The sequence below is a fragment of the Callithrix jacchus genome, chromosome 22 (genome assembly GCF_049354715.1).
Source record: "Callithrix jacchus isolate 240 chromosome 22, calJac240_pri, whole genome shotgun sequence".
NCBI classification, from domain to species: Eukaryota; Metazoa; Chordata; class Mammalia; order Primates; family Cebidae; genus Callithrix; species Callithrix jacchus.
This window is the reverse complement of record NC_133523.1, coordinates 48,172,757-48,185,134: the sequence shown is the minus strand read 5'-3', so window position 1 is coordinate 48,185,134 and position 12,378 is coordinate 48,172,757. Positions and strand designations below refer to the sequence as shown.

At 54.4% G+C, this 12,378-nt stretch overlaps 1 protein-coding gene and 1 long non-coding RNA gene across 4 annotated transcripts in view; one reads left to right on the top strand and one right to left on the bottom strand.

Annotated features, from left to right (window-relative positions):
- Positions 1–12,378, bottom strand: part of BRSK1 (BR serine/threonine kinase 1) — a 28,156-nt gene that overhangs the window by 4,170 nt on the left and 11,608 nt on the right. For all 3 annotated transcript variants that reach the window (XM_035285955.3, XM_078360896.1, XM_035285956.3), the window contains 12 exons: positions 12,239–12,307; positions 7,748–7,894; positions 7,249–7,280; positions 6,243–6,413; positions 5,699–5,796; positions 5,273–5,432; positions 4,982–5,042; positions 4,169–4,538; positions 3,724–3,772; positions 3,512–3,635; positions 2,676–2,874; positions 419–508 (listed from right to left, as the gene is read on the bottom strand). In XM_035285955.3, the coding sequence (XP_035141846.1) occupies positions 419–508; positions 2,676–2,874; positions 3,512–3,635; positions 3,724–3,772; positions 4,169–4,538; positions 4,982–5,042; positions 5,273–5,432; positions 5,699–5,796; positions 6,243–6,413; positions 7,249–7,280; positions 7,748–7,894; positions 12,239–12,307 (1,570 nt within the window). The remainder of the gene's footprint in view (positions 1–418; positions 509–2,675; positions 2,875–3,511; positions 3,636–3,723; positions 3,773–4,168; positions 4,539–4,981; positions 5,043–5,272; positions 5,433–5,698; positions 5,797–6,242; positions 6,414–7,248; positions 7,281–7,747; positions 7,895–12,238; positions 12,308–12,378) is intronic.
- LOC128930413 (uncharacterized) lies at positions 7,517–9,845 on the top strand. Its single transcript, XR_008478432.2, has 2 exons — positions 7,517–7,658; positions 8,439–9,845. It is a non-coding gene; the product is annotated as an uncharacterized LOC128930413 (long non-coding RNA).

Sequence of the window (12,378 nt, the reverse complement as noted above, 5' to 3'; positions counted from 1 at the left end):
GCCCCAGGGTGAGGTGAAGTCTGAGACCAGTGAAAAGGGTGGCCCACTTGTCCTGGGTTTAGGCTGAAAGCCCTGCACCCCAGAAACACCCTTCAGTCCCAAACAACCCAGGACAGTAGGTCGCCCTCCTCCTGGACAGAGGTCTAGAACCTCTGTTGGCAGAATGTTCCATGATGCCCAACACAGCCTGTCATCCTCTTAGGGACCCCTGGAAGCCAGTCCTCAGGTTGCCAGGGAGACCCTCCTCAGGGAACCTGCTCATGACTCTGCTGATGAGACCTCAGCTAACACAATGGTGAAGGAGCCCATCAGCTGGGCCTCCTCTGCGAACCAAACCCCAGAACACCTGCTCACGCTGAACACCTGGTCCCACGCTGGAGGTGGGACCTCCCCGCCACCCACGGCCCCCACCACCCACCTGCCAGGGCCTGCACGGAGGGCTGGTCATGAGTGCTCAGTAGCTGTGCCTGGATGGTCTCCACCACTCGCTTGAACCGACGGCTGGGACCTGGAGGGACAGGTAGGCAGAAAAACACTGACTGGGGGTCCAGAAATGGGAAGGCCTCCCAGCCCGCAGAACCCAGTCCCTCCACCCAGCAAACAGCTCTCCTCCTTCACGTCTCCACTTCCCCTGTGGCCACGTAAATTCACGGTTTGCAAATGAGTCTGTGCTACTATTTAAGAAACACGGTCAGACTCACATACCTTCAACTTCAAATAACAGGTGACGATTTCTATTTAAATAGATACTATTGCTTGTTGTTAGTTTCTAGTTGACCCCATGAAGGACCAGAAATGTAAGAAAGTCGGAGCCGAGCACGATGGCTCCCGCCTGTAATCTCAGCACTTTAAAAGACCAAGGCAGGCAGATCACTTGAAGTTAGGAGTTCGAGACCAGCCTGGCCAACATGGCAAAACCCTGTCTCTACTAAAAATACAAAAATTAGCTGGGCATGGTGGTGCATGCCCGTAATCCCAGCTACTGAGGAAGCTGAGACAGGAGAATCTCTTGAACCCAGGAGGCGGAGGTTGCAGTGAACCCATTGTGCCACTGCACTCCAGCCTGGGCAACAGAGGAAAACTTTGTTTTCCAGTTTTGCCACGTGGCCAGGCTAGTCTCGAGCTCCTGACCTCAGGTGATCCGCTGGCCTCTGCCTCCCAAAGTGCTAGGATTACAGGCGTGAGCCACTGTGCCCAGCCTGCATATTAGACTTTAAGGGGGACAGAAAAATAAAAGAGTCATAACTGGTTTTGGAGATGGAACACCCATAGTTCCACAGCCGCCTGGTTTAGAAATCCTTGGGGCAAGCCCCTCTACCACTTGTGACGTGTTAACATTGATGACAGAGAGATCTGAGCTTCCCTCCTTATTCAGACTCTCACTACCAGGACCGAGGAACTAAGCTGAAAGTAGAATTGGCAGTAAGGCATTTCGGTGGTTTCCCTTTCTTGTGCCAAGTCTTTTTTTTTTCTGGGGGACGGAGTCTTGCTTCGTCGCCAGGCGCCAGGCTGGAGTGCAGTGGCGCAATCTCGGCTCACCGCAACCTCCGCCTCCTGGGTTCAAGCAATTCTCCTGCCTCAGCCTCCTGAGTAGCTGGGATTACAGGCACGCACCACCATGCCCAGCTAATTTTTGTATTTTTAGTAGAGACAGGGTTTCACCACGTTGACCAGGATGGTCTTGATCTCCTGACCTTGTGATCCGCCCGCCTCGGCCTCCCAAAGTGCTGGGATTACAGGCTTGAGCCACTGCGCCCGGCTCTTGTGCCAAGTCTCAATTGGTCATGGCTATCTGGAGTTAAAGTCCTTGAGGCTGCCAGCAGGAGCAAGCACTGCCGTCGACTGGTGATGTCTACGTGATGTCTACTCCGCGCAGACTGATAACAGACAGCAGTGCTGTGTCTTTGCCCTTTGGATCTACCATCTTAAAGTAATAGGAAGGTCAGGAGGCCTGGGTCGGGCTGCAGCTCAGCCACAGCGTATTCTTTTCTTTTTGTTTTATCTGTATGATGATATTTATTACTCATTTTCTTTATTTTTATTTTTCTTTTTTTAATTGCATTTTAGGTTTTGGGGTACATGTGAACCCCAAGATTGTTGCATAGGTACACATGTGGCAGTGTGATTTGCTGCCTTCCTCCCCTTCACCTATATCTGGCATTTCTCCCCATGCTATCTCTCCCCAACTCCCCACCCCCCGCTGTCCCTCCCCTATTCCCCCCAACAGACCCCAGTGTGTAGTGCCCTCCTCCCTGTGTCCATGTGTCCTCATTGTTCAACACCCGCCTATGAGTGAGAACATGCAGTGTTTCATTTTCTGTTCTTGAGCCACAGTGTATTCCGTGACTCTGGCAAGTCCACTGACCTCCCTATGACTCAGTTTTCTCCTCTGTAAAATGGGTGATTACTAACACCTCAGAGGCTGCTTGGAAGCTTCAGGGAGATAATACATTCATTATTTTCACTGTAAATGCCTGGGGAAATGCTGATGAGAGAATGGGGAAATAGAGGATGGGGTTGTGGGGGGTCTGTGTGGGGAGGAGGATCACAGTGAGTCAGCACCAGCTGAACACCATTTCCTCCTGCTGCTGCTGCCCTCCTGGGCCCCTACACTATCTCAGCTGTCGTAAACAGTCCCAGCACTGGGCGAAGGGCAGCCTAGCCAAGACACTCACCGGAGATGAGAGTGAAGGTGACGGAGTAGATGCCGCCACCTCCACTGCCGTCCCGTCTCGGGGAAGGCTCTGGGCCCTCGGAGGAGCTGATGTCCACCTGGAAGCGGACGGGCTTCTGGAAGACGGAGGGGCCGCCACTGGCCTTGTACTCGGCCCTGAAGCTGGTCTGTGACAGCACACTGTGACTCAGGCTGGGGATCTGAGCGAGGTGAGGACACAGGAAGAGGTGAGCCCTGGGAATGGATACCCAGCCCCACAACCAGCTCTGGCTGAGGAACTACAAGTCCCATGAGCCACTGGAGCGAAAGACGGACAGAAAACGCATTGGGAGACCCCTTTGCCTGCAAGGACTTGTAGCTTTCTCTGTCCTATCAGCGATTAATGGACAAATGGTCAGACAACTCAATCCTAACGTGGCTCTGATGTCTGGGTGACAGCCTCAGCCTCCAAGACCACGTGAAACACTGCTTGCTCCTTTTCCAAATGCTGCCCATAGCCATATCTGTTACAGAAAAATCTAAGTCCCATCGGCCCCCAAGCAAAAAACCACAGACCAGAAATGGGGGCAGCCTTAAAACTGGCTGGGAAGTTTCGCAGTAGGGGAATGGGAACTCACCCATCCTCAGGGACACTATTATCTGGGAAATTGCAATTCAGGATCCGGTCTCACCACTTCCAGATCTCTGGCCACAGTAAGTCTTTCCTGCCTACTGACCTCTACCCCTCTGGCCATAAAACCCAGGAGGTAGCCAGGCCTCCAAAGTGGTTAGCCCCAGAGGCTGCTGGGACTTGCAGTTTTGTGGTGGCCATGATCCACAGGGACCCAGGCCCCTCACCGACAGAAAGGCATGGACAATGTCTGCTTTGATGCTGCTAAGAGGTTTGTCCTTTAGCACGAGGAATATTTGTTCTTCTTTGTCCAGGGAGATGAAGTTCCCGAACCAGGAGCGTTTTGCCAGCCTAAGTGGGAGGGATGGTTGGAGGATGGTTAGGAAGGCGCCAAGGGCACCCCCTCCATCCCCACCCTTTCCTTCCCGGTTAGACTTACTCTGGGGAGGACTCTGGCGTCAAGCTGGACATCTCCTCAGCGGTAGGGACTGGTAGGGGGAAGGCAGAGAACGTGGTCAATACCTGTCCATCGTCGCAGTCGCCAGCACACAGGTCTACACTGGCCTCCTCCCAGGTGTTCCAGAGCCCGGGTTGCAGCCTCGGCCTAGGCACGCCCCCTGGGCGGGGCTCACAGACCACAGGCCAATGGGAGGTGACCCAGAGCCCCGGGGAAGGGCCTTTCAGGGTCCTACTCCAGGGCTAGAGGCCCCACCTCTCTCCCCAACAGGGGCACGTCTGCTCCAAAGCCCCTCTTCTCTAGAACGGGGGAATCCAGGTCCCCAGTTCCTTCCTCTCTAGATACGCCAGAGGGACATCCCTGGGGCCAGGTTTTCAGTCCCTAGCCCTCTCCCCACATTATGACTCAGCAGTCCGTGTCCCCATACCCTGCATCTTGCGCCGGTGAAAGCGAGGGGAGCCCAGGAAGCTGTTTCGGATGGAGTTGAGACGACTCCTCCAGGCGGCTCCCCCGACGCCACCGCCGGGGCTGGGGGGTGGTGTTGTCCCCGGGGTCCCGGTGGGACTGGCCCGGGGCGTGTGCAGAGGTGAGTGCAAGGGGGTCCCGCCGGAGGAGCGCGGGGAACCTGGGGGACCGGGCAGGGGTGTGGAGCGGGCGCTGGGGGGCGGGGGCTGCTCCCCGGCGCCCCCACCCCTGGGGCCCCGAGAAGGCAGCGTCTGCGTTTTGGAAGTCGGGGAGCCCCCACCTCGGGCCTCATCTCCAGCCCCGGGCTCCGGTGAGAAGGAAAAGACCGGACTCTGCAGAGAAGTGGAGACCTAGATGAGCGAGCGGACTACAACTCCCAGGAGGCTCTAGGAGCCCCACTCGCGCACACTCACGGAGACTGGCCCGGTGCATACTGGAACTTGTAGTCCAATTAGCCTCCTTCCCAGGCCCCAATGAAGGATGGCAAAGACTTTCTATCATGTTCTTGGCTGAAAACCCAGCCCGTGCAGAGGCTAGTACACAGCAGGCACTCAACTAACTTTTGTAAAATCAGTAAATGAACACTTCAGGCATGCAACCCTAAGGAGGTAGAAATGGCCAATGGACCAAAATACTTTGGAGGCCTTTTCTTTGGCCTTCCAGGGACAAGGAAGCTAGTCTCAAGGCTGCACAGGACTTGTTTCTGCTACTCAATCTTTGCTCCATGTCTCCACCCGCTTCCCCTTCTTAAATCCCACTGGGGACCTGGCCTTACCCTTGGGCTGCTTAGAGGGCTGGAGGACAGACCCGTGGAGGCTCCACTGACGCTGCGGGATCTGTTACCCGGATAGATTAAAAAAAAAAAAACAACCAATCAGATGGGAGGATTTCAGAAACCACAGATGCTTCCTCACTTCTACAGTCTTTCCAGGTGAGGAAATGAGGCCCAGAGAGGGGAGGTGAATTGTCCCAAGGGCACAGCACATTTGAAGTAGAGCTGGGGCTAGATTCTTGAACTCCTAGACCCAGGGACTGGGGATCCTCCTGGAGGGACAGGGGCTCCCACCTCTGGCTGTGCTGGGCCATCTCCAAGGCCCGTCGGGTGGGTACAGGGGAGCCACCACCCCCGGCATCCGTGATGCTCAGGACTTCCATGGATTTCCGCTCTGGACGCCGCTTCCCGTGACGGCTCAGCATGGGGGAATCCACACGCTTTCGGGGTGGGTCTGAGGGACGACAGTTTTAACCCAATCAAGAAATGGTTTCACCCAGCTGTGCACACTTACAACTGCCTTGGAAACTGCACAGATGGGGAAACAGCCCTAGAGTGGAGAGGGGGTTCGATCAATGTCAAAGGGCAAGTCAATCTCTCTAAACCTGTAAGCTCGGAGCCTGCAGCCCCTTCTTCCCTTGGGAATCTGGGGTCTGGGCGCCCAGCCTCTTTCCTTCTTGAGACCAGGAGACTGGCCCCCAAGCCCTGCCTTCTTCTCACCAACATCATTCCGGGGAGGCAGGTCCTGGTCCTCACAGCTGGGATACCGCTCCTTCCGATCCAAAAGCAGGTAATATATCATCTTTTCTTGGTTCTCCCTAAGACAGAGGGTGGAAAAGGTGGAAGGAGGTAAAAGAGGGCTGAGGTCAGAAATCAGCGCCCAGAGGAGGTCTCCTCCGTTCCCAGCATTTCTGCCCATGGTTCCACTTTTCTAGGTATCAGTACAGTCAGTTTCCTGTGCTTTGAGGTACATCTCAGCCGTGTTTTACTCAATTATGTTAACACTGTAACATCTAACATCCGGACACGTACTATTGGTAAGTATTATTTAAGGAAGGTCTATGTCTCTCGCAGCATCTATTAACACATTCTCAGCGCGTTTCTGGGCCGTTTCCCCCGCGGGTTCCATCACTCCCATGCGGGAGCTTCAAACCACGCCCCATGGAGAGGCCAGGGTGCCACGCCTAGAGCTGTGTGTGTGCGCAGGGAGCCGGCGCAGCTTGCCCCACGTGGGTACACGGGTGCAGGGGTCTTGGGGTCTTACTCCTCACTGCGCAGCTCGCGATGCAGCCTCTCGCGGTCCCTGAAGCAGCCCAGTGACGCCATGCTCTCTAGGACGTCGGGGTCCAGCTCTCCATTGGATGGCAGGCTCCGCATGGCTACCCGGCGGCCTGGGGCTGGCTCCAGGCACGGGTCTGGCTCGTGTTTGCCGCCTCTGGGAAAGTGGAGAAACATCATTGGGAACCAGGCTTCCTAGATAAAGCTTCTAAGATAAAGCATGCTGACATGCTTTATCTTAGACTCAAGGGTCCTGGACAACAGCCTTCAGGTTTAGAAATTCCAGTCCGGCCGGGCACGGTGGCTCACGCCTATAATCCCAGCACTTTAGGAGGCCGAGACGGGTGGATCACGAGGTCAAGAGATCGAGACCATCCTGGTCAACAAGGTGAAACCCCGTCTCTACTAAAAATACAAAAATTAGCTGCGGATGGTGGTGCGCGCCTGTAGTCCCAGCTATTCGGGAGGCTGAGGCAGGAGAATTGCTTGAACCCAGGAGGTGGAGTCTAGTCTGGGTAACAAGAGCAAAACTCCGTCTCAAAAAAAAAGAAAAAAGAAAGAAAAAAGAAATCTGAGTCCAAGCCCCAGCCCTTCTCTCTCATACCCAGAAATCCAGACCCCCAGACACTGCCTCCCATCTCAGATCAAAGAGTCCAGACCCTCAGCCCCTCCTCTCTGAGACCCAGGGATCCAGGCCCCCAGCAGCTCCTTCAGACCCAGAAGTCTGGCCCCCAGCCCCTTCTTCAGACCCAGAAGTCTGGCCCCCAGCCCCTTCTTCTGGGAGATCTGGACTCCTAGCTTAGGTCCTCTTCTCTCTGACCCCTAGACTCCCTCTCCAGCTGTGTACTCCTCCCGCAGAGCTCATAAGTCCGAGTCCCTAGCCCCTTGCCACTCAGGAACCCTGGCATCCCACTCTCCCAGCTGCCTCTACTGCTCTGGTCCCCACCCCTGCTTCCGCCAGGGACCCAAGAGTCCTGTTACCCCATACTCACAGGTACCAAGGATGTTTCTGAATTTGCTCCAGCTGTGAGGGTGGTGAGTCATAGAGAAGCAGAAGTGAGGTGGTATGCATATGCAGGCGCGCAATGAAAGTTGACTGTCGCGGTTTTGGGGTCCCTCATCATCTCTCCGCCCACCCCACCAGGGGCAGGATGACATAGCACGTCGCCCTCTAGTGGTGACTGAGTGCATCGCCCTCCGCACGCGCTGTGTCTACCCAGGACCCGCCGCATTACTTCGCCGCATGCGCAGTGGCAGCCTGTTAGTCTCCACACGCATGCGCCCTCCCGCTGGGGCGCTCGCTTCATTCTTGCGTAGACCCCTCCCCAGCTCGGAGCGGCAGCTTTCTTGGACCTTGGGTTGCGGCTCAGCTGGAGACCCCAGTCACCCCTAGGACTGACGGGTAGGTTCTGAAAACCCAGGTTCTGACTTTTGTGGGGCTTCTGTCTCCATCGCCCACTGTTCTCTCCTCCGCCGGTCCCCCCAACTCACACTGAGCCTTTTTTCGGGTTCCACTTCGATCATGCCCCTCAGGAGGCTCTGGCAGTCCGGAGGAATAAAGTGGGGCATGTGGAAGACACCCCGTTTCACCTTCTCCAGCAGCTGGCGGAGGTTGTCGTCATCAAAGGGCAGAGCCCCCTGGGCACGAGACAACAAGGACCCCTCATTAGCACATTTCACCCTCGCCACGAGCACTGGAGGTGGGGAACTACGGTGATCTCCACCTTGCCGGCGGGGAAACTGAGGCACAGGGAGGCTCAGCAGTTTGCCCAAGGCCCCTAGCTCGTCCTTGGCAGAACGGGCGCTTGGCAAGTACAGCCTGGAGCCCCGCTTACGAGGCTAGAATTGCAGGGCGGAGGCTGTCTTTTAGACAGCATTCCAAGGGTTGTCACTCATTCACTCATTCAACAAAAAGTGAGCATCCGTTCCGGGTCAGGGATCCAGCAGTGAACAAAACAGGCCTCTGCCCTTGCACAGCTCCAAACAAATAGCCAAACAATGACAGCGAATGAGCGAGGCTCATCCCAGGAGGTGCAACGGGAGTAGAGACCTGAATGCAGCTGAGCCCTAAGTCAGTGACTGGTGTCCTTATAAGAGGCGAGGAGGGCGCAGAGGCACAGAGAGAACAGTCATGTGATGATGGATGGTTCTCTCCCGGCCCCTCAATTTTGTATTTTTATAGAGGCAGAGATGGGACTGACGCAGCTGCAACTGAAGGACACCTGATGCTAGAAGAGGCCAGGAAGGACCCTTCCCTAGAACCTCCAGAGGAAGCCGGGCCTTGCTGACACTTTTCTTTCTTTCCCTTTTGAAATGGAGTTGCGCTCTTGTTGCCCAGGCTGGAGTGCAATGGCACGATCTTGGCTCACCGCAACCTCCGCCTCCCAGGTTCAAGCGATTCTCCTGCCTCAGCCTCCCGAGGAGTTGGGATTACAGGCATGCACCAACACACTCGGCTAATTTTTGTATTTGTAGTAGAGACCGGGTTTCACCATGTTGGCCAGGGTGATCTTGAACTCCTGACCTTGTGATCTGCCCACCTTGGTCTCCCAAAGTGCTGGGATTACAGACGTGAGCCACTGCGTGCGGCCCCTAATTTTTGTATTTTTGTATTTTTATAGGGACGGGGTTTTACCGTGTTGGCCAAGCTGGTCTCAAACACCCAAACTAAAGTGATCCACCTGCCTCAGCCTCCCAAGTGCTGGGATTACAGGCATGAGCCACTGCGCCTGGCTTAATTTTTGTATTTTTAGCAGAGACTGGATTTCGCCGTGTTGGCCAGGCTGGTCTCGAACGCCCAGCCTCAAACTATCCACCTGCCTTGGCCTCCCAAGTGCTGGGATTACAGGCATGAGCCAGTGCGCCCAGCCCCCTGCCTTGCTTTGAATCCTTGCTCTGGGGCTTATACCAGCATGACCTCAGGCAAGTCACTGCTTGGCAATGGGTCGTCTGAGCACCCACCTCACAGACTGCATCAGAATGACCTGCCGTAATACATTACAGTGCTGGGCCCACAGTCGGGGCTGTTACACACCGGCTGCGTGATGCATTCGACCATTGATCACACCTCTACTGCATCCTGCATTCTGATGTAGCCACTAGCAATGAAGCAGAGGACAAAATCACATCCCTGCCTGCCTGGAGCTCAGCCTAGGACACTGCCTGACACACGCTTGATGCTCAATTCATAAGCAAAGGTGGAATGAGCAGAGAAGCTGCATTCCAGAGGGGACCGGTAACGAACAAATGAACAGAGCATATGAGACCGAGGGAATGCTTCTCATCAGCAGGGCAAAGCTTGGAGGAGGAGGCAAGGTGAGCCACCATGGAGGAGGTGGCATTGTGAGCCCTTGAGGGCTTTTCTGGGTGTGGCAAGCTCTTGGTGGCCCCTGGTATCTGAGGCCTGTGGACGGAGAATAGGGAGATACAGAGAAGGCACCTCTGAATGCAGATCTTGGAGTACGGAACCCTGGGCTTGACTTCTAGTTGCCTGATGCTCTAGCATGGAACCTCAGTTTCCTTTTCTCTGTTAAATGGACATAATGATCCTCCCAGGAAGGGTATGCTATGAATTAAACATTACAACAGGCTGCTCGTGGTGGCTCACACCTGTAATCACAGCACTTTGGGAGGCGAAGTGGGAAGGAGCACTTGAAATGAGGAGTTTGAGACCAGCCTGGCCAACATGGAGAAACCCCGTCACTACTAAAAATACAAAAATTAGCCAGGCATGATCGTGGTCACTTATAATCCCAGCTACTCGGGAGGCTGAGGCAGGAGAATTGCTTGAACCTGGGAGGTGGAGGTTGCAGTCAGCCGAGATTGCGCCACTGCACTCCAGCCTGGGCGACAGAGCGAGACTCCATCTCAAAAAATAAATTATAATAACAGCAACAACAATACAGTTGATTCTTGTTATTCTCGAGAGTTCTGTTCTATAAAACCACAAACTCTCAACCAGTCACGGCTACTGGATGAAATATAATTAGGTTCCTTCAACCCTCTGGTCACATTTTTGTCAACCAGTCATTACATAACCTCGTTTGTACGTGTTTCTGTTTAAAGACGCCTTTCCCATATACTGTGTCATTGACACTGAACTCACGGCACGCCCATCACAGGGGTTTTCTCCATAAGGGACATCACAGCCTCCCGCGCTCGGGAATGCTAGATGGCACTTCAGAAGCACTTGGCTTCCTGGTCATTTTTAAACAGTGAAATCGGCTGGGTGCGGTGGCTCACGCCACTAATTCCAGCGTCACAGCACTTTGGGAGGCCCAGGTGGGCAGATCAGGTGAGGTCAGGAGATCAAGACTAGCCTGATCAACATGGTGAATCTCGTCTCTACTAAAAATAAAAAAGATTAGCTGGGCATGGTGGTGTGCGCCTGTAATCCCAGCCACTGTGGAGGCTGAGGCAGGAGAAGTGCTGGCACTTGCGAGGCGGAGGTTGCAGTGAGCCCAGATTGCGCCACTGCACACCAGCCTGGGCGAGAAGAGTGAAACTCCGTCTCAAAATAAAAATTAACTAATTAATTAATTAAAACCCTTACAATGATAGGTACTAGGCTTACTTCCATGGGATAGGTGAGGACACTGAGCGAAGGTGAGGACACTGAGAGAAGCCTACCAAGCAGCTGGGATGACAGGTGCCGGCCACCACACCTGGCTAGTTTTGTATTTTTAGTAGAGATGAGGTTTCTCCATGTTGGTCAGGCTGCTCTTGAATTCCCGACCTCAGGTGATCCGCCCACCTCAGCCTCCCAGAGTGCTGGGATTACAGGCATGAGCCACTGCACACGACCTTTATTTATTTATTTTTTGAGACGGAGTCTCACTCTGTTGCCCATGTTGGAGTGCAGTGGCATGATCTCGGCTCACTGCAACCTCCGCCTCCCGGGTTCAAGTAATTCTTCTGCCACAGCCTCCCAAGTAGTTGAAAGTACAGGTGTGTGCCACCATGCCTGGCTAATTTTTACATTTTTAGTAGAGACAGGATTTCCCCATATTGGCCAATCTGGTCTTGAACTCCTGACCTCGTGATCTTCCCACCTCGGCCTCCCAAAGTGCTAGGATTACAGGCATGAGCCACCATGCCCGGCCCTGGGCTTTCAGCCACCAAGTGAAGAAGGGCTGAGTTACGAATGTTTTTAGCTGGTCTCCAGAGCACCTTGGCTGCTCTCCCCATGGAGCACTGAGCCCCAGGAAGGCAGCTTGGAGCTGGCCTCATTGCCTCTACTGTCTGTCATGTAGCCTGGTGGTTAAGAGACGAAGGACTGACCCCAGGCCTGCTGCTTATCAGCTGCATGCCCACGGGCCCATCACTTCCCCTCCTCGGCTGCTGAGAGAATTATGTGAAACAGCATGCTTGGAACAGCGCCTAGCATAAAACACTGCTTCTGGCCAGGTGCGGTGGCCCATGCCTGTAATGCCAGAACTTTGGGAGGCTGAGGCAGGCAGATCACTGGGGGCTGTGATGTGAGCTGAGATGGTGCCACTGCACTCCAGGCTGGGCAACAGAGACCCTGTCTCAAAAGCATAAAAATAAATAAAAATAATGAACTGCTGGGCGCAGTGGCTCACGGTTGTAATTCCAGCATTCCGGGAGGCCGAAGCGGTTGGATCACTTGAGGCCAGGAGTTTGAAACTAACCTGGTTAACATGATGAAACCCAGTCTCTACTAAAAATACAAAAATTAGCTGGGTGTGGTGGTGGGCGCCTGTAATCCCAGCTACCTGGGAGGCTGAGGCAGGAGAACTGCTTGAACCCAGGAGGTGGCAGTGAGCCGAGATTGTGCCACTGCACTCCAGCCTGGGCGACAGGGTGAGACACTGTCTCAAAAAAATTTTTTTAATAAATAGAAAAATTAAAAATAATAAATAAATACCAGAGATGACCCCCAGTGAGGACGGAATGTATTGTCCTATGCTCCCAGCATGTGGGATTGGTCTAGAAATGGCAGGACAGGTGAGGGCCCCTTACCACGAGCAGGGCGAAGAGGATGACTCCACAGCTCCACATGTCTGCCCGGCGCCCGTCATACTTCTCCCCCTGGAAGGGAAAGGCCAGTTGTGACTACACCACCCTCACTGCCGCCGCCACCCCCTCCCCTCCACCTGCCC